This window comes from Contarinia nasturtii, unplaced genomic scaffold, assembly GCF_009176525.2.
Source record: "Contarinia nasturtii isolate CC-2019 unplaced genomic scaffold, AAFC_CNas_1.1 Cnas_scaffold_2367, whole genome shotgun sequence".
NCBI lineage: Eukaryota > Metazoa > Arthropoda > Insecta > Diptera > Cecidomyiidae > Contarinia > Contarinia nasturtii.
In genome coordinates, this window is record NW_022199689.1 from 462,556 (window position 1) to 483,947 (window position 21,392).

The 21,392-nt window shown below is 34.9% G+C and overlaps 4 protein-coding genes and 1 non-coding gene across 10 annotated transcripts in view; 1 reads left to right on the top strand and 4 right to left on the bottom strand.

Annotated features, from left to right (window-relative positions):
• LOC116348260 (dynein heavy chain, cytoplasmic) overlaps positions 1-9,331 on the bottom strand; it is a 20,887-nt gene extending 11,556 nt beyond the window's left edge. For all 4 annotated transcript variants that reach the window (XM_031779178.1, XM_031779176.1, XM_031779175.1 and 1 more), the window contains exons 1-16: positions 8,858-9,331; positions 7,144-8,157; positions 6,855-7,073; positions 6,611-6,784; positions 5,914-6,520; positions 5,747-5,852; positions 4,592-5,217; positions 4,275-4,517; positions 3,905-4,119; positions 3,076-3,828; positions 2,477-3,010; positions 2,361-2,406; positions 1,675-2,299; positions 1,159-1,600; positions 621-1,075; positions 259-543 (exon numbers count right to left, since the gene is read on the bottom strand). In XM_031779178.1, coding sequence (XP_031635038.1) covers positions 259-543; positions 621-1,075; positions 1,159-1,600; positions 1,675-2,299; positions 2,361-2,406; positions 2,477-3,010; positions 3,076-3,828; positions 3,905-4,119; positions 4,275-4,517; positions 4,592-5,217; positions 5,747-5,852; positions 5,914-6,520; positions 6,611-6,784; positions 6,855-7,073; positions 7,144-8,157; positions 8,858-9,089 — 6,576 coding nt within the window. In that variant the 5' untranslated portion in view covers positions 9,090-9,331. The remainder of the gene's footprint in view (positions 1-258; positions 544-620; positions 1,076-1,158; positions 1,601-1,674; positions 2,300-2,360; positions 2,407-2,476; positions 3,011-3,075; positions 3,829-3,904; positions 4,120-4,274; positions 4,518-4,591; positions 5,218-5,746; positions 5,853-5,913; positions 6,521-6,610; positions 6,785-6,854; positions 7,074-7,143; positions 8,158-8,857) is intronic.
• Positions 9,332-9,519: 188 nt separating this feature from the next.
• Positions 9,520-11,256, top strand: LOC116348243 (torsin-like protein). The gene is made up of 4 exons (XM_031779155.1): positions 9,520-9,753; positions 9,876-10,267; positions 10,430-10,875; positions 10,959-11,256. Exons 1-4 carry the CDS (start codon positions 9,645-9,647, stop codon positions 11,056-11,058), a joined length of 1,047 nt encoding a protein of 348 aa, XP_031635015.1. The 5' UTR covers positions 9,520-9,644; the 3' UTR covers positions 11,059-11,256.
• A 774-nt stretch (positions 11,257-12,030) lies between these two features.
• On the bottom strand, positions 12,031-14,688 carry LOC116348272 (venom carboxylesterase-6-like). Of its 2 annotated transcripts, XM_031779195.1 has the most exons (10): positions 14,384-14,688; positions 14,165-14,312; positions 13,749-14,048; positions 13,389-13,676; positions 13,211-13,311; positions 13,027-13,140; positions 12,772-12,944; positions 12,570-12,668; positions 12,391-12,513; positions 12,031-12,323 (listed from the first exon to the last, which is right to left on the bottom strand). In XM_031779195.1, the coding sequence occupies exons 1-10, from the start codon at positions 14,582-14,584 to the stop codon at positions 12,164-12,166; spliced, it is 1,707 nt and encodes a 568-aa protein (XP_031635055.1). In that variant the 5' UTR covers positions 14,585-14,688; the 3' UTR covers positions 12,031-12,163. The 2 variants fall into 2 exon arrangements, with proteins under 2 accessions (XP_031635055.1, XP_031635056.1); XM_031779196.1 differs by lacking the exon at positions 12,570-12,668.
• LOC116348273 (prosaposin-like) lies at positions 14,689-19,077 on the bottom strand. Of its 2 annotated transcripts, none has more exons than XM_031779198.1 (3): positions 16,933-19,077; positions 16,693-16,771; positions 14,689-16,299 (listed from the first exon to the last, which is right to left on the bottom strand). In XM_031779198.1, the coding sequence occupies exons 1-3, from the start codon at positions 16,973-16,975 to the stop codon at positions 15,336-15,338; spliced, it is 1,086 nt and encodes a 361-aa protein (XP_031635058.1). In that variant the 5' UTR covers positions 16,976-19,077; the 3' UTR covers positions 14,689-15,335. The 2 variants fall into 2 exon arrangements, with proteins under 2 accessions (XP_031635058.1, XP_031635057.1); XM_031779197.1 differs by having other exon boundaries at positions 16,693-16,774; positions 16,933-19,076.
• Trnaq-uug lies at positions 18,037-18,125 on the bottom strand. The gene is given in 2 exon segments: positions 18,037-18,071; positions 18,089-18,125. It is a non-coding gene; the product is annotated as a tRNA-Gln (tRNA).
• Positions 19,078-21,392: the final 2,315 nt, after the last annotated feature.

Sequence of the window (21,392 nt, forward strand, 5' to 3'; positions counted from 1 at the left end):
ATTCGGGTTCTCTGACCTCAGAAACGTCCAGAAAACATGTTTTTGAGGTTTCGTAAATTTTGACCTATTGCAATACTTTCCCCTTTCACACTAGGTGTGTGCGGAAAAGTAAAACGAGTAGAACTCTTCTCAGAAGAAATTTCAGTACCAATGAAGCGCATATTTTTTTATTCAATGATGAAAAAAATCATTCAAAACTGAATTCATATATGAAATGGTTAATTTCGAGGAATGTAAACATTCGTTTGTGATTCTTACCTTTTCCATCCAGTGTGTGCCTTGCTCATCACCTTCACCGCACACCAAATACTCTTCGGCGCAAACTTTGCGAATTTCCTCTTTGAGTCCGGTCATTTCTGCGCGAGTGTAGCTCACATTTGGGAAAACATCACTGAGCAATGAGAATAACAATGGGATGTCCTCGGCCACAAGTTTTGGCACCAATGTTTCGCACACCGATTGAATAAGGATCTCTTGTTCTGGTAGATTTTCAGCAATATGTGCCTCATCGATATTGATTTCACCTTGATTTTGCTTCGTTTCCTGCGAAAATAAAGCAATTGTTTACACTCCTGAACGGATCCATTCAATAGCAACACTTTTCACTATGTCAGACTCACCTTGATTCGCATAATACGGTCACGTTTAACATTACCAGCCGACACGAGTACCGATTTCAATGCACGCAAACCAAAATCGTAATGCGATTGATTCGACAGTTGTTCATCGCATAGTTTAAAGAATGGCACGATTTTGCATGCCAATTTTTCAGCCGTGCGGAAACCTTGACTGAACAACATAACTTCGGCGATAAGTTGACGATCTGGCGTTGTCATTGCCAATGAACGGAATAATTTTTTCAAATTATCCGGCAAATTGCTACGGCCAGCATAACCTGGATTCATCGTTATGAAAATTGCCATATCGGTTGATACACGCACTTGTTTGCCAACCAATTCAACGCTTAAACTTTGTGTGTCTTTGTTATCATCTTGGAATTGTTTGAGAGCTTCTTGAATGGTTTGGATTTGCTGTGACACAGCTGACAACATACGTTCTTCCAAACGATTGAATTCTGTAGAAAGAAAACAATAAACGAAAATCCAATCAGAATTTATATAAATTTCAAAAAAAAAAATGTTTTTCAATAAAACATACCATCGAAACAACCCCATGCACCAACTTGACATAGACCGACAAAAATTCGGCCCATTGCTTGAAAATCGAATGTTTCATCGCAATTGAAGACGAGCACAAACCGTCCCAATTGATGACCAAGAGCTTTGACTGATTCCGTTTTTCCGGTTCCAGCCGGTCCGAATGGTGAACCACCCAAACGAGATTCAAGGGCTTGTGTCATTGTCAAATAGCATCGATCTGTCAATGGTGTCTGTACTAGACGATCTTGCACACCCAAATATTCAAAACCATAGAAGAAACGTGCGTTTGCCATGTGAATTGTTAACTGTTGCAAGACCTCGCTTTGACGTGGATCAAAGTAGAATCGCATCTCACAAAGCCATTCAAACGATTTGTTGCTCGCTACATTGTTGGCCAGTAAACGACGTGTCACTGTACGTTTGTGTACGAATTCGTTGATCTAAGGGCAGGAGAATCGAAAAATAATAAGAAAATCAATTTCTAGAAAATGATTGCTGTTGTGTTGTCTCTTACCAAATGCTCCAATTTTCTTCGACGAAGTGGTGGTTGCTCCATCAAAACCGAATCAGCAAGAATGGTCAATGTTTTTTCCACTGTGGCCAAAACACGATGCAATGGATTTTTGGCGGGAGCAGTATCACCGCCTTGCTGTAATGCTGCCTCAACATCTTCCGACCATAAAATTTGTGCGGCCAAAACGACAATTTGCGCTTGATACTTATCACACCAGTCCATGTATTTTTCTTGGTCTATGTCACCTTCTTTGAATTGTTTTATGTCTTGTACGGCTTGAGCGAGATACGATGCCAAACTGAATCGCATTTCCTTTTCCACCAATGTTAACCATTCGTTGATCTTTGGATGATCGACAATTGAAACGGGTCGAATAAATTGCACTTCTTCACCTTCACGCGATGCAATGCCCAGTACAATTGTATTGTCTTCATTTAAAATGATTGTTGCAACGCCGGCAAACATTTTTTTGAAATGTTTTTGCAATCGGGCCACATTTTTGCTGTTGCCAATAATTTCCAAAAGATCTTCGTCACCAACGAAATAGAAACGAGGGAATGATGTACGCTCACGTTCCAAGTATTCACCCAATGCCTTCTGAATTTTTCCCAATAAATCGGCCAATCTGGAAGAGAAATTTAGTTTTAGAGAAATTTTTTGGAGAATTTGAAAAAAATTGGTGTTACCTTTCGAGTTGACGTTGTACGTTGACGATGTTCAAAACGTCCATAACTGAAATTATGGGTGGAAATAAGATAGTATTTAGTTATATGTTTTGAATAAAAATGAATAAAACTGTTACCTTTTGGTGATTTGGCGACTTTTTTCATTAACGACAAAAATTCGGTGCTCATGCTATTGAAACGCTGGGTTTCGACCGGTAACAATGTCTTAATGTCGGCACTACCCGAAAAAATGCCTTCCAAATAAACCCAACGCCGTTGTACATCAATCCATACATCAAACAATGCATTGATTCGATTCAATTTCTCTTCCCAAGTGAGTGCTTCTTCTTCGAAGACTTTATAGTATGGTGACAATTTCATAGCGGCCACTGAATTTATGTGTTCTTTAACTTTGTTGAATAAATCATCCCAACCTCTGATGATGCGACATTTATTCTGATAATTGATCAAATCCAATTCATAGTTTGACCATGACTCGCGCACTTGTTTCAAGAATTCTTCAAGCGCCATTTCACCTTGTGCCACCAAAATGATGTCTTTTACAATGCTTTCATTCTTCAGTAAATTCACATCCCACACTTGGCCCAATGTCAATTCGGACAGCACCCAATTGACACGAAGTTGCTTGGTCAATTGTTTCCAATGGCGTTCTAATGTACAAATAGAAAAATACAATGAAAATAAATATTACATTTTTGTTGTAAAACTTAATTACCTTTCAACGCATCCGATTTTAATTCGACGATCAGCATATTCACTTTAATGTAGCTCTGAATCAATTTTTTCACGTACTCATAACTTTCGTACATTCTTAAACGAGCCGGCAATTCTTTGAGTTGACTCATCATTGTCTCGAGTGCTTGCCGTAGTTTACGTGGTTGAACTGATAGCCATGGTTTTTCGCGAGTTTCATCGATTTGTGTCCAAATTTTGGATAATTCACTCCAAACACCACGTAAGTCTTGTAATTCTTCCAAAACCACTGACATTCGTTCCGAACTATTGTTCGGTACAGCCGATTCTTGTAGTTCAAGCGCTTCTTTCGCTTTGGCAACATTGTCTCGTTCTTCCTTCAAACGCGAGAATTTACTTTCAAACAATTGTAATTGCTGTAGTGCCTCGTCGGGTCGAGTCTTGCCACCGATTGGCTTGTTGTGTTCCCAATCATTCAAGAAATCAACCGTACGTGTTTCGACCGCTTTATCTTCAGCAACAATTTTCGCTTGCAAACTGGCCACTTGTGTTTGTATGGCCGAATCTTTGCGTTTGATTATCTCGTTGAATGCCGACCATTCACCTTCGATATTATCGACATGCAACCAATTATTTGGAAATTGGAAACGTTGACGTTGCAATATTTGTTCGGCCTCTTGGAACACTGACACCTGTTTCTCCCAGGCCAAACGCTCTTTTTTCAATGATTGCACATAGGTTATGAAACCCACTGCATCCGATGTACTTGCGGCTTCTGTATAGACGAAGAAGAAATATAAGTCAAAGTTGAATACATCTCGGCCATGAAATAGAAAAAAAATCACTCTTACCAATGCTTTGCATTTCCAGATCACCGCGAGATTTCGAGACTTTGGCATGGAATGATTGCATTTCATTGCCCAAAAGTGTACCGAATTTGCTGAGCGCCTCTTTGTGCCACGAATCATACTTCAATGTGACCTTTGCTTGCACTTTAGCATAATCAATGACAATTGGACCATAAGCACGACGAGTATCTGACGTATCGAATGTTGTACGAGATTTTCTATAGAACGTCAAAGCGAAAGTAGATTTTATTATTGAATTGAGAGTACGAACTCGATTTTTTTCGATCTTCAACGACCCACCATTTTAAACTTCTACAGTAGAACTTCATTTCAACAATATTCATGCTCTGAATAAAAAAAAATCACCACTTACTTGATATCGTTCAAGCATTTGATCCACAAATTGATGTCGTCACCAAGACGACCGTACAGAATGTCAGCTTGAAGATCCCATAAGCTCTGATATCGAAGCCATTCATCAACATAGTTGCGAACTTCCGAAACTTTTGTTTCGATGGCTTCATATGCACTTTCGAGTGGTTGTGACCCAGTCGGCAACTTTATAAGCAATGTTCGGTATGTTTGATGCGTGGGTTTATCCAAACCGACGTGATATCTTGTGAAGTAAATGAGTAAAAATAGCGATTACAAATGCTGATCAAATACCAAAAAAAGGTACACCCGCCTTACCTTGAGCTCTGCAGCCGAGTTTGTGACGTAACAATAGCTTCCCATGCGAACAATTGTTGTGTAATCTGGAACCGTGCCTCTTCAATCGATGGATACAAATACATTTGTTGATTTGTGATACGGATTTCATGAACGGCATGTTGAATCTTCGGATCACCGCCTGGCTTGTGAGTTGGTGCCGACGGTGCATCCGTATCCATAGACAAATCCATATCTTTCTTATTGCCGGTCAAAGCTTCAGTCCAAGCAACAATACCAGCCTGCAATCGGGATGCCAATTTCTTTTCGACCTCTTCATCGAGACGAGCGACCCATACATGTAAATTGGAATATTGTCGCAATGACAAATCATCGACGGCATGTTGAATCTTCGATAAAATATCGGCAAATGTGGCTGCACTATATGGACATGTTTCTAGTGAACGAACATCAACGTCCAGTTGTTCCTCGACAACCAACAAATCTTCAACCTTCTCTTGGAATTGAATCACACATTCCGAAAAACGTTGAACGTATTGTACGAGCTTGTAGCTTTCCCACACCAAACCAACACCTTCAGCAATCAATGCTTGAACATCTTTTCGAAGTCCAGCCACCAAAGGCACTATCGACGCTTTCTCTTCAATCTAAATGATGAAATTCAATTGTATTAGAATCGATCGTAAAAATAGTGAGGAAAAAAATTCGATTTGATCAAACTACAAGGGAAAAAGATATTGGCTTTTTTTGTGTGATTATTGTTGTAATGATTTATGTGGTAAACTAGTTTCTTTTTGGCTACCTTGAATACGGAATTCGAATTTGTATGTGCTAAATTCCTATTAAATAGCTGCATGAAAAAAGAAAGATGATTTTTGTTTTTGTTTGGTTCTCATTTGGCGCAAATAAATTGTTTTAAAGATGTTATGAACATTGTGATCTATTGACAGTGGTTTTGGATCGAATTCGAATGATAGAAATAAAATTGGTGCAAATGCAAACGAATTTTGAAACCGAATTTTTTTTGTTGCAAAACAACTTTTAAATGCAAAGAAACTGGAAAAGCAATTGAACTGTGAGCCAATACGAATCAAGTGAATAGAAGCTGATGTAAAATTAAAAAAAGCCACAATAACACGATACAAATTGAATTTGGGTTTCGTTCTTTCGGTTTACCTTTTCCAATGTTCTCTCATATGCTCGAACTGATTCGATCAAACTGACGGCGAACGGGTAGGTTTGATTTGCTTGATGTGCTTTGTTCACGATTGCCAATGGGATTCTGCAAAGATGAGTAGTTGAGTTAATTTACACCTCAAAAAGATAGACATTGAAAGTCATACCTGAATCCTAAGTTTCTCAAATTTCGTACTTCCTTGTACAGCGTGATGATTTCGGGTAGGAAATTTACTTTCAACTTTAGAATATTTCCGCGGCCAGTCCGTGATCGTGCCGAATCAATGGCAAAGATACGACCACCATTATAGCCAAAATTACGTTCTTGCACTTTACGTGCCCAATCTTGAAATACTTCGCCCGTTTGTAATTTTGCCCGAAAACTATCGCCATCCGCTTTCAATTTCTGTCCTTCGATATGAGATTCCCATCCTTTGCCCAAAACATCTTCAACCCGTTTCAAATACGTTGTGAGCTGATTATCAATCTGACGAATCCAAATAATTGAACCGGCTACTGGTGGTAAATCACGCACCACAGACAATCGACAACTCTTGCTTTGAGGATATTGCACTTTGAATTTCTCATGCAGTGCTTCAATGTCGTCTTTGACACGTTGAATCAATTGGGTTTGATATTCACGGATGGCACCACGAATGTGCGGACGCACAAATAGGGCATTGAAACGCGAGAATATACGGAACATTTCGTTGGCATTTTTGGCCGTTCCAAGTTGATCACGCAAATGAGCTGTGATACGGGCTTCGACACGGTCTGTGGAAGTAATCGGATACATTGTTTTTCTTTAGAATTTTTTTTCCGGATGATGAACATTTATTGTTAGAGTAAGAGCGTTCGACTCACCTATCCTTTCATCGTAACGCTTAACAGCCGCATCCCATGCATCGCATCCTTCTTTTGAAATGTCCAAACATTCGACCTCTTTGACATTTTCATAGGCCAGATTTACCTCTTCAATGGCATTGGCATCGGCTGTTTCCAAGCTATATGGTTGTTTGACATCTGCTCCAGGCTCATCTACGATTAAAGAATGTTTTACGATTATTATTTTTTTACGATCAATTTTTCTCGATGTAAATTTTTTTACGATCAATAGCTGGTTTGCTCATTGGCCGAAGTACGCGCAAAATGACTGTACGCAATTGTTCGTGTTGTCTACGGAATTTGCGCATTTCTTCCATGCGTTGTTGCAATTTCTTGTGATTGGGTAGCACTCGCCAAACCGACTTGATATGTTCATCGCGCTTCTTCTTCACCAAATCGCGTAACAATTGTTGAAGTTTATCATATTCATCATCCCAGCAACCTGCAATAAAGGCGCGTCACTTACAATGGTTTTTATCAAATTTAAAAATGTCCGTTAAATCACTACAAACCGAATATTTCGAAGCATTGATTCATCACACGTTCAAATTCATCGAATGGAATATGCATCAAACGACGAGTTCCAAGCACCTTCAATAGCTGTTGACTTAAATCACGTGATATAGCTTCGATCAATCGCAATGCACGTTGAATGGGATATTTGGTGCTGCGCATTTTTCGTAAATGCGTAAAAGTCGATTGGACTGCTGACCGAATTTTTTCCAATTCAGTAGCCGACAGTAAATCATTGATTGGGAAATCTTTCATCAATGGATTGTAATCGGCAACCATAGCTAGAGCTTGTTTCAGACCGGTATCGGTATCAAATGATACGGTTGCATGGAACCGTTTACCATGCTTCAAAATGTCAAGAGTCAATGCGACTTCGGGTGATTCACGTTTCTCTTGAATGCGATGCAATGCACGCTCCAAATTCAACCAGAATGAAATCTCTTGCATTGCCGTTCCCGACGATGGATCACGATCCAATTTGGTGACTTTTTGTATTTCTTTTATCCAACGATTGACACCATTTTGTAATGTATTCAAAAATGTTGAATCTTCCACTTTGTCACCGAAATCAATTACCTTTGCCTTACGACCTTCGTCAGCACACGCTTTTATCGTTTGCAATACAACCGTATTAATTGTTAAAGTGATTTCAGGAATGTCAATGTTTTGCTGCAAATGCAACAAACCCATTTCTAATTCGGCCATCTTTTTCTCAACCGATGGTGCCATTTTATCACCGTCATCACCACGACCCGACTCTTTTACATAGCTCTTGAAATACGGTGCCAACGATTTACTAATGAAGGAATGCAATGTTTCGTATGGTGATCCTTCCGAAAAGTTGATTAGACGCATTTGGCTATGAATCGATTTATCGGCTTCAATTACAGCACCACGTTTGATACACACCAACGATGCGGCACGTGAGTTTGTGAACTGCACATCATTGCTGATTGAATAGGTAATCGAACTTTTTTCCTCTTCACCTTCTGATGCTTGCTCATTTTCATCATCTATCCGATGAAAAATTGAACATAATTGGATTGTTATCATTTACAAAGTTAGAATTGATAAAAAGAAATGTGAACGAATTGTGGAATTATTGGCATACATGGGAATCATCGTTTTTTTAAAAGAACTGATTGTCGCTATGAGAGCAAAAATATTCATTCACAAACGAAATCACATAACCAAACATCATTTTTTTTCTATTTACATTGTATCGGTCACATGTGTGAGAGGTGAGCACAACTAACAAAAAATGGCAGTTAATTACATGATAACTGAGTTGTTGTTGGCAGAAACACTCTTTTTACAAAAAAAAATAGAAAAGAATGTGTTTTCTAAGCAAACACAAGGAAAAATGACGCATTTTCTTCAAATAATACCTAGAAAATCAGTTTTTTAACGAAATTTAATGCCGATGATAAATAATAACGCAAAAATATTTGTTACTCTCAGAAAAGTAACATATTTGTACTGACATCATTCATTCAAACGAAACATCGTGTTCCAAATGAAATGCCGATTAGTTTGTTTGTATTCAAAAGAAGAACGATTAAAAAAAAACATGAAAAAAATGCTATTCCAATAACATCAGCGAATAATCAAATTCCACAACCGTAAATCATATGTTGCGTTGCATATGTGTATGAGAAATGAAGACGAAGAACGAAAGGAAAGATATTCAGTCGCGAAAATGACGCCACTTACCTTTTGAGCATGTACGTTGAATGTATAGCGCTTGTATTTGTGAATCGGATAGAAATTTTTTGATGCAATCTTGATTGATTTTATCATCGAGTACAGCATTTAATGCTGGTGCTGTTGCATCTTCTTCTGGTAAAAGAATAGTAGCTGCCTTCAAAATATAATTGGCAAATTCACCGTAATCGACAATCGCAACATTTTGCGTTTCCGACGTGTCGTCAAGCGAATCGCCCATCTTCTTTTTTTCACCTTATACGCCTTGATGGCAATGTGAAAAAAACAAAATTGTTCAAATAAAAAGGCAAATTGCACACGATGTTCAAATTGATTTGTGCATAAATTTTGCCTTTTTCCCACTTAACGTTAAAATATTCACTAAAATGTATCAATTAAATTGAGTTTTTCTGTTTAAAAAAATTCACTTTGAAAATCCAATAAAAATGTTTTCCGCTGCTGTACGCCTCGACGTTTAGCATTAAACTGTGTGTGACTCACCAATGCAATTCCAACACAATCGCATATATACATTACGTTCATATAAGATTGTATGTCATCGATTGACAGTTGAAACTTGGTGAATGAGCGCTCAGCACATCGGGCAACATTTGTTTTGATTTCACTTTGACAATTCAATCTGCTGTCTACTGTCTGCACTGTGTATGTGTTTTTTCATCTCATACGATTTAGTTGGTTGAATGCCGCTATCAGATTATTTTTATTACAATTTTTGTCGTCGAATGCATTCAATCAACCGTTAGAATTTTCATTTAAAAAAAACAACAACAACAAAATGCATTTAAATTTAATTGTACAACAGTTAGTGTTTAGTATATTTTTAATCAATATTGTTGAATGCTTTGAACCAATTACTATGACAGCCCTCGGTACAGCGGTCGCAGGTAAGCTAATGACATCATAGTTTGTTTTCACTGTGTTGAATGTTTTTTTAGTGCATTTAAATTGACATTAAATTAAATAGTACAAACATTCCCAAAAAAACAACAATTATTTTATTTTTCAGGTGCTGGATATTGGCTGTTCGGTGATGGTGGAACTAAGAGGAGAGAAAAAGTAGCCGACACCCTAAACTATTGTAGTTATTACGAATGTTGTACACCAAAGCACATTGTATATGATATAGAAGGATTAAAAGCTGATTTACAGAAAAAGTTATTCGGACAACATATTGTGAATGCCACATTAATTCCGGCGCTTCGTGCTCATGTCAAAAATTTACACAAATCCGAAAAACCCTTGGTGATGAGTTTTCATGGAAATATCGGCACCGGAAAAAATCATGTTGCCGATTTAATCATCAAGCATTTCTACAAAGCAGGCGAAAATAGTACATACGTGTACAAGTATCGGGCCCGAAAAGATTTTCCAGTTGAAAGCGAAGTGGATCAATATCGCGTAAGACTGTTTTTGATAAAAAAAAAATTATTCAATCCAATGATAAATCGTTTGATTTTTCTTTTTCCACTGAATTTCAAGTCAACTGCAATGAAATTCCTTTGCTTCAACACATAAAAAATACCATTTCAAATCCATTCAATTTCAAATCAATCACTGCAGGTCAAACTAATGGATGACATCAGCAAAGCGATTAAAAAATGTGCACGTTCCATATTTGTGTTCGACGAAGTTGAAAAGATACCGGCTGGTGTGTTTGAATCGATTGCATCAATTTTGGACTATCACAGCCATGTTAGTGGTATGGATTTTCGTCAAGCGATCTTCATTTTTCTCACAAATGCTGGCGGCGATGAAATTGCCCATGCTCTCGATAAAATCATGGAAAAGGGAACATTTCGTGAACAAACAAAAATGAATGATTTTGAATATATAGCTGAAATTGCAGCGTATAATATAAAAGGTGGCCTGAAGAAATCTAGCATCATAACATCAGGTCTAATCGATCATTTTCTACCATTTTTGCCATTGGAACGACGACACATTGAAAATTGTGTTCGAGCTGAATTTGAAAAATTGAACCGAGAACCGGAAGAGGATGAAATAAGGTAAATTTTATTGATTTGACGAAGGTCTTCTCTTTTGGTATGATTTTGTTTACTATAATTGTGATATTGTCTTATTGTTGCAGCCACATCATTGAAGAATACGTATCATACCAAGGACTGTTCTCAAAATACGGGTGCAAGAGACTTAATAAAAAAATTCAAGCGATGACCGAAGAATGGTGATTCATGATAGCGAATAGTGTTTACTTTTATAGCCATCTCTGTTCTTTTTTTAGGAATTGTAAATAAATGTCGATTGTAATTTTATTTCACACATACTATTGTCTCTATATTACTTGAGAAACGCAAGCAAATTCAATTGATTATTTGAAAAATCCACATCGATACCACTGTTGGAAATAAATATTGATTTTAGAGTTATTAAATGTATTCAGTTTTTTTTATTTGTAAACGTTTGGAATAGTTAATAAAACGGCACAACATTTCATGCTTTCATTTCACTTGCGATTAATGCTTACGGTTACTTTCAAGTAAAGATCCTAGATCACTCCATTGTGCCAAATTTAGCAAAAATAGCTCCTTCCGTGATTCCTGTTGAATGATGAAAAAATATGAAACCATAAACGGATGGATTAAGTCCTTTTTTAGAAAGTCAATAAAGATTTTCCATCGATTGTACATGATGTCAATTTGTTTAATGTTTCGTTTTTGAATGTTGGATTCAATAAATACTTGATATCGTTCAGAGATGAATCAATAATTTCCTAGTTATCCGGCAAACAATAGAATTTTAAATTGTCCAAATTCAAAAAAACATTATGTGAATCGGCCACTGAATGTTTATATGCCTGAGTATTTATCCCGCTACCCTGAAAGTATTTGACGCACACAAGGCATATGTGTAAACATTAATTCGCGTCAACGACATGGAACATAATTTCTCAAAATCAAAATCCAATAGATTTCGATTTATTGTATCCAAATTACGAGCATTGCCTTGATTTTGGATTCTCTTCCACCACACGAGGTCCGGTGCTGCTTCTTGAATATTTTGTATTTTGTTAGAAAATAGAATACTTTCTATTCTATTCGATACCGAACATATTTTTTTGGTCTCGAACTTTACGCCGCTTGAAAGGCTTGAAAAATCGAACAAATATTATTTTGAACTCGCTTAATAAAATACGCATCTACTCCTGTAAGACTCTTTATTTACTTTATAACTTTTTATTTAATTCAAAAATGTGTTAAAAGTCAATCAAAGGGACTTTATCGTTTAGATTTAGTTTTAAAATATTTGTTTAGTGTGATTAAATCTTAATCTAATTTAAAATTGATTAACGATCCATGGTTTGACACGATCATACACATCGTTTAACATGTCCATTGCATCTTTTCTTGGGTTATTAATTGATTTTAAACCATCATTCGTTAACTCCGTGCAAGTAACTGAGTTATTATGATTTAGTTCAGAACTTATTGTTTGACTAAAAACAGACAATACACATTGGTTATTATTTATTTAAAGGAACATAAAAAAATCAACATTCGTACCCTGATTTGGCAAAATCTATAAAATATTTTGGCACAAACCGCATTGCTGCTTTTGTTTGTATATTTCGATGATCATTCGGATTTTTTTCAATATTTTCGTACAATTCTTGATACGCATAAGAACTAAAATGTTTTAAGTTAAATAAAATATAAAAAAAAACCAATTTAATTTTTCTCACTGGAACAAGTACGGCAGTTCCTCCATATGACCTATTCCTTGAACCATTTCTAGACCTCTTTCTATTTTGACGAAATTCAAATTTAAGTCGAAATTCGAACTAAAGGAGTTTGAAAGAGTTTTCGTCAGATATCGTTCAAAATTTATTTGCAAATAAAATGTGGTCCTTTGATAATAATAAATATATAATTTTACACACTTACTAGTAGCAAACCGTCTTTGTGCTCTTATGTAGTTCCATTGAGTCATAAAACGAATATACAAAATTAGCATCAGATAGCATCTGTACGTACTGATTCAAATAATAAACGTTCTTTTGAATTTTCTCTTTGCCAAAATAGAATTCATAGATTACTTGCTGCATCTCTTTATATAACTAAACCATAACAAAAATCTCTTTAAATTTTTATATTTGTGTACGTGAGAATAAATCTTGGAAAAATCTTCCAAACTTTTACCAAAGAATTTTTTGGCAGAGTCAATCCACGGAAAGGTAATCTAATACTCGAGCTATTTGTGAGTGAATCGACCCAAACATATAAGTTCGACGGAACCAATAGAGACAAAGCTTCCTGTATATGGATGTTTTTCCACGTTTTTATACAAGTATGATTCGCAAAAAATGTGATAATTAAAACATACCGCGCTTGTCACACCGAATAACATTTCTGTATCAATGTGGGTTGTTTGAGAAATAGCTCGTGGTCTTTCGATTAAAAATGGGTCAACGGCCAAGGTCTTATCTATTTGTAAATCGAATAAAGTAAAAACTATTGAATGGCCAAGAAAAAAGCAATTTTCAAATAAAATTTAAACAAACTTTCAATAACCGCTCCCCAGTAAAGTTCCAACACATTTGTGAAAAGTGTATTAGCGGGCGTTTTCTGCATGAGTACATCAAGAGAAGCAGTTTTCATAAAATCGTAAAGTATTCTCGGATCTCTAGCACCATTCAGTTCATCTTTAAATGCATCATACACAAGTTCCAACTGATTATTTGGCTCATAATGTGCAGAGTACGCGACGGCATTACCGCTCATGAGAATCGCTCGAGCGAATAGTTTTCGAGAATATTCGTTCAAGACGTGAAAGTGTGTTGAGTATCCACCTAAAATCAAAGTAATTTGCAATGTTATATATGTCATATAGTTTGAAGGCAGTCGGAAAAGTTCAAAAAGACCTGAACTATATCCAAAAACTGTTATGGCATCTGGATCACCACCAAAATATTTAATATTTTCGCTAACCCATTTCAAGGCTAATTGCTGATCTTTAAAACCCATATTTCCAGTCAGGCCTGGTAACTCAAAATTCATAAATCCTAACGGACCTAAACGATAATCGACTGTAACCAAAATCACACCTTCATCTTCCATGAATGTATCAGGTCCATAGAATCCACTGTGACCATCACCTTCAGTAAATGCTCCAGCATGTATGAAAAACATTACCGGCAGCAATTTATTCAGAAGATTGTAAGCTAATTTTTCGGTTAAAATTGATATATGTATTCTTTTAAAATAAATGTTATTTTATAAAATTTTCTTGAGTAAAAAAAACATTTTGTTTGAACATTTTATTTGAAAACTATTTTACCCGGTACGAAGACGTTTAAAAATAGGCAGTTTTCAGATTGTGTTGAATTCAATGGAAATAGCATTGATTGAACAAGAACTGGGCAAGCATCTTTGTATTTGTCAGAAGTTACAAGGATTTCATTCCATGGTTTCACTGGAACTGGAACCTGTTTATAACACACAATAAGCCAATCGAATAATTGTGTCGAAAACATTAACACTCAATGTAGGATGATACCTTATATCTTAGATCGCCAACTGGTGGTTCGGCATAGGGAATCCCTTTGAAAGATGTATAAAGCTTATTGCTTTTGTAGGTTTTTTGCCAAATACCGCTCACTAAACCACTTTTCGTCTTGATTATTATTGAACAGTTACAATTTATCAGAACAATAAGAAGCAAACAAAGAAACAAATTATGAAGTTTTGGTTGTAACATTTTGAATCCAAAATGTGAAAAAAAAGAATATCAGTCAAGAGATCAGTTCTAAAATAATCCGCCACTGAATTTGATAACTTCAGACACCATATATATACACAAGATTTAGGCATAAACAACAATAAAACGTTTATTAAACTCGTAAATTTTATGGCATAGTTGCGCCATAAAATACTTAAATGCGCGTTAAATCTTATTTCACGAAATTCATGCTTTCACGTTGTACAGTGTGCTACAGTTCATTAAAATTCAACTTTAAAAAATGAATTAAAACAAAAAAAAATCCTCCTGATCTCTACACATAGGGTTGGATCAATTTCTAGGGAGCCGAAAACGTCGATGTAGCGTACCCCCTCACGGTGTTCTTTGGATCAATTTAAGAATTTTTGCCATATGTCTAAAATGAATTTCGAGCCTCCAAATTTTTCTAGATAGATATTTTCCAAAATATTTAAAAATCGACTTAGATATTGCATTCAAAAAAACATTATTTTTTCTCTAGCCAAATGTCTATGCGGGGGTGTTTGGGGTCTGGGAATCCATTTTTGACATTTATTTTGCGATATAAAACATTTGTTTATATAATATCATTTACGAAATCCGAATATTTGTTGCAAAAATAAAGAATTTTTTATAATTCGGATTAAAATTTATTCACACATCGTTTCGAAACAGTATATGAGCTATAATTGAAAAAAAAAACTCGAACTATCTGAACAGAATGTACTATCTGCATTTGAATTTTGAAATTTCAATCTTCCAAATTTATTTTGTCGAAGTCGTTGCTTTCACGACATTCGTCGATATTTCGTTGGCTCTGCTCTTTTCTCATTTTACTGCTGCAAAATTCCAATTCCGTACACAATTGCTTTGGCGTTGCTGACAAAAGAAAACTAATCATAATCTCAGCATAATTCTCAACAGTGTCCTCACAATCGTTAAAAAATTTCGTTGGTATTTTATCGCAAACAGCGTGAACAGCATCATCGATTTTATCAATTGTGCTGTTTTCTTTGAGCAAATCATCGAGATGCACAGCGATTAGTTGGCACACAACACATTGTGGTGTATCAGAATATTCCACATTTTCTTGTTTTATGGCATCAATTTTGATGGGTTGCGTGGCACAAAAACCAAGTCCATGGCACATTTGTTTTGGTGGCATTTGTATCATGAGCGAGTTAACGATATAATCTTTGTGTGTGGTAACAAAATCAAAACATTTCTTTTTCAAATCCGCATTCGAAATTGATGAACAGGATTGTTGTAGAACAATTTCGATGTGTTCCTTGGATCGATTATTTCCTACTTTGGATTCAATTCCTTTTAGCAAATGTTGACACTCAAAGCACTCGTATGGCGATGCAGAAATTTCGTTTGAGCCATCGTCATGGGGCCATTGGTCATTTGGGCAAATATAAAGTTTTCTACAGATTTCATCAAGATCCAAACCGTCAACAACATCGTTGAAAAGATCATTCGAATATTTGTCAACCAAAGCCAAACACTTTGATCGGTATTTTCGAATTTCTTTACAAGAATCCTTCAGCAAACTCTTAAACTCACTTTCTGTGTTAGCGTCAGCAACATTGGACTCGCCTATCACTCGTGCTAATTCCAAACAACTCTCACATTGTTTCTTGTTATCGGATTTTAGTTGTTTACTCCAAATCGTTTGGAAACAATGCTTAACGGCATTACACGATTTTGCTATCCTGAAAGATAAATTTAAAAATAGATTTAATGATGTTATGACCATTTGAAGTGCTAATAACAGCACCGATAGAACAGAGAGAATTTATAAAAATGTGTCAGTGTCAGCATATGTTAGAAATCTCGAGTAGAAGAGAATTCAATATATATTCCAAGTAAAACACATTTTTGCTAGTACACTTTATCAGCTGCTTATGGTCCAAAGTATAAAGTACAAGACTGATGTGTGTTTATCATTTTTTGTTTCAGAATTTCTTTAAATGTAAATATGAAAAGACGACATTGATTCACGTTTTAATTTTAAAAGAATATAGTAGTCCAATGGAAATGAATATTCTGATATAATTTTCATCTTTATTCTGAAGCGATGACGATTGAATTGAAATTGAACTTACACTCTGCTTTGGCACCAGTACACTTGACCAAGAGCACATTTTGGATTTTGCTTAATTCGAGTTAGAGGTGATGATTCAACTTCTGAAGAAAACAAAAACAGTTCAAATTTCTATTGGGCAGTTAGTTGATTTTAACTAAATTCTATAAACCGAATGTTTTCCATGAAATGCACTTCATTAAATTTAATTGAATAATGAAAAGACGGAGTGTTTTTTTCAATATCACAAAACAAAACATACCATAAACTATAAATACACACAGCACCAATAGTAACAACTTCATGTTTTGCCTTTTATTTACAACTTTCTGCTTTCGTCTCTGCCAGCGTACTAAAACGCTGCAATATGAATAACAATTTTCATGCGTTCGATTCAATGACTTAATCTATATATAAACTTCCGCCAGTACAACATTGTACATAAGGTCACTTGCATACTACATTGACTCACATTTTATCTGTCAATGTTAACATATTTTATTAAACAAGTACAAAACACTTCTTTCGAAGTTCCCACTGTGACGCAATACTGTAAATCTGGAAGTGACGCGTTCGTTCATATAACCACAAAATCATAAACTATAAATAAACACAGCACCAGTATGTTGCCTTTTATTTATAACTTTCTTCTTTCGCATCTGCCAAAATGAAAGTAAAAAAAAGATACAGGTTCTACCGAGATTTAAGAATGTGTCTATGGGCTTTTTATGTTTTTTTTATTTTTTTCTCCCGTTTGATTGCAAGAATCGAGTGCTACCCGATACGAAATACACCATACATAGACACAAAACACGGCTATGACGACGGAACAAGCGGTGAAATGATTCGAACCTTGAAACGGTCATTCTTTATCGATTTGTGTACAACCAAGTACCGAGAACTGCTTGAGACGTCATTTTTATCGATTTGTGTACAACCAAGTACCGTGACCTGCTTGAGACGGTCATTTTTATCGATTTATGTACAATCTAGTACCGTGAACTACTTGAGACGGTCATTTTTATCGATTTGTGTACAATCTAGTACCGTGAACTGCTTGAGAAGGTCATTTTTATCGATTTGCGTACAATCTAGGACCGTGACCTGCTTGAGACGGTCATTTTTCAACGATTTGTGTACAACCAAGTACCGTGACCTGCTGAAGACGGTCATTTTTATCGATTTGTGTCAAAACGTCCCTAAATAATCGCCTGACTGACTGAGTAACTATAGTCGATTGCTTTCCATACAAAATTTTAAAATTCATGAATATAGCTACCTATAGTCACTTACAGTCAATAGTAACTTATTCACTTTTTTCCACTCGGGTATATTCAAAATAAAAATTGAAATGAAAAGAAATTTTAGGTCCTACCGAGAATCGAACTCGGATTGCTGGATTTCTCAGATCGCTGGATTCAAAGTCCAGAGTGCTAACCATTACACCATAGAACCGCTTGATATTTGGCGCGCAATTTGGGCACTCGTGAGACCACAACATGTATAGTTTTCGTATATTAATGCATGTATTATACAATCTCCTTTCACAGAAGATGACGAGCATGTGGGTAAGGTTTTAATTGAAAGGCATTCGAAATCTGTTTTATTTTAATGCTTATCATATATAGGTTTGTGTAAGAAATATAATGTTTCTCTATTAAAAATGATTTCATCTAGATCTTGCTATCATTCATATCATGGTTGAACAAAAAAACAATATATACAAAAATTGTAAATTTCGTATGAATCTGTTTTTTGCAATAAACAATCCAAACTGGGAAATAAGACGTGTCAACATGTACTTTCTAATTTGGTGCATTCGTCTTAGATATAAGAGAGATAACAGTATGGCACAACGTATTTTTTTTCTAGTTTTCAACGTACTAAAATTGCAATGTATGAATAAAAAAATGTATGCGTTCGCTTCAAAGACTTAATATTCCGCCAGTACGTACAGATAAAACAATTGCTTAGTACAACGTTGTACATAAGGTCACTTGCATACCACATTGACTCACTTTATATCTGTCATTGTTTACATATTTTATTAAATAAATATATCAACACAAACTTTTTTGTTTTGCTAATTATCGAAACACTGCCAAATGTGAACATTAATTTTAAATGCGATAAAACATTTTTGTATACTTTCTCGTTGTAAACATTTCAAATTTCTTTTTGTCAGCCAATGTGTTGCTTCTTTAAAGTATTTCTGCAGCGTTGGCTAGTTTGATTCTTTGAAAGGTTTATGAACCAAATCGCACCACACTGTTCAAAATAAGTTTAAATTGCATGATATAATTTGCATGCGAAATTCATGCGTTTGCGATTTTCGATACGATCGTCGAGTATTAAGGTCTGTTTTATGCCGTACAAAATTAGTCAATTGTCACAACAAGCCAAACAATTTAAATTGAATTTTTGACGAATTGGAAGAAAATTAAAGAAAATTTTACGATTAATTCATTGCGGTTTTCTTTCAACAAAAGAATAAATCACAATTAAATTCATTGTCAACTAATATGCTGAATAAAATGGACTCATTCAATTCTTGACAAAACTACAAATCTATGCATTTTTATTTGAAATGGTATTCAAGGTGAAGAATTTCTTTCTTTCTTGTTAGAAAAATTATCGATTAATTGCTCAGTTAAATAAATTCGTATATTTTAGTTTAAATTTTAACAAAGATTGTGAATATTTTCTCTCTGAATATTTAACGTCGCGAAATGAATAAGTTCTTTATCAGTCGATGTGTTGCTTCTTTTCTTATTTCTGCAGCATTGGCCCGTTTGATTTTTTGAAAAGCTTATAAACAAAAGAGCACATCACTGTTTAAAATAAGTTTAAATTGCATCAGATAATTTGCATTCGAAGTTTGAGCGATTACGATCGTCGAGGATGAAGGATCCGCTTCATGCATTAAAAAAGTTAGTCAAAACGCTGGCAACAAGCCAATTAGGAGACAATTAAAGAACGTAAAAACAATGGACTATCACGGCTTTGTGTGGCACGCATACTACGAATGTAACAATCCAATTCACGGAAAATACAATTTCAACTTTATTAACAGTCGAGCAAACGTTTCGAAGCCATGTACCATATGCAGCAACATAATATATCCTACACGTTGTGTAAGTAATACTATGGTTCGATTTCAACCATAAGCAAATACACGTGTAAAACAAATTTTTTTTTTAATTTTTTTTTCTTTTCAAAACTTAAATTAAAAATCTGTTTTTTTACTATTCAATTAAAAATTGAAATTAAAATTTAATACTTTGATCATTCAATTTCAGATACCTTTCCGAAATGGCTGGATCACCATTGTAAATGACACTAATGGTTAATAATTGATTGCTGTTATCTTTCAAGATTGAAAATCATAAAAGGACCTAGTTCAGCTCTTGACAAGACTACAAATCTAAGCGTTTCTTTTATTCAAAAGGCAATTTGAAGTTGAGAATTTCGCTTGGAAGTTTCTCTTGTGGTTAGATAGAATCTAGGGGATATCCATGCGAATTAGAATTAGCACATTAGCAAAAAATAGGGAAATTTACATGAAGAAAATAGCAAAATTAGCAATAAATAGCAGAATTAGCACTGTACACGTATATACTTTAGTAAGCATTTATTCTTGAATATATTGAAATAATTAATTAAAATAAAATTCACAAAACAAACGAATTGAATAGTATTGAACTAAAATGTATCAAAATATGTAGTTTAATACGCTTTTTCTCATTTTTAAATAAAAATATATTCAATGGCACGTAACCAAGCACGTTTCATCTGTATTAACTACAATTTACGAATTGCAATCGGAAATGTAGATTTGATGACAGATTTCTTACTGAAAACGTATATGCTAGTGCCTGCTTCAAATATACACGTTGAAAGTGTCAACTTGAAACATTTACGTAAACACATTTCAGTTATTCGATCATGCTGTCAATCTGACGTATGCAATATTTTTGACGTACTAGAGAAATTAGCAAAAAATAGCAGTATTAGAACAAACTAGTAGAAATACTAGCAGAATTAGTGAAAAATAGAGAGAAATAGCGTTTATTATTATAAATTATTCGATCTGCAATTCACGGTTATCCCCTAGGATAGAATAGTTACATTGATAGATCTTTTGTATTTTAACTTTAAAACTCCTTTAGAATTTCAACAAAAGAAGACTTCGATAACAATGTATTTTCATCTACATCAAAGTTTTAGGATAAAAATAGCTGACGATCTCATCGATTATTATTCAGTTCCAAATTTTTGATACCATGAAAATCATATTCATTGCATCGTCGCAGAAGATAATTTGATAACCAAATTTAGTTATAAGCAAAAATTAAATGCCGATCACTTTGAAACTGATAAATCATCGTAATCCACAACATTTATTTTATTAACTTTTGTTTAAAATTGCTATAAACGAAGAGATAGATAATTTTTTTTGTCAAATTTCGGTTTTCGCATACATCTGTGTGTATGATTAAACAGCCGGTTTATTTTCACTTGTCAAATGACCGGCAAATGAAAGCCTGAACCCTGCTGAATATATTTTAATTCATTATTTATGAATCATTTGTTTTTTATTATATATTTTAGACAAAAATTTATACACCATGCCTAAAGGCAGGGCTATGCACTAGAGGGTTAAGACAGTACATTAAATAACAGAAAAAAGATTTAATCATTTTAAAATCAGTGAGGAGAAAA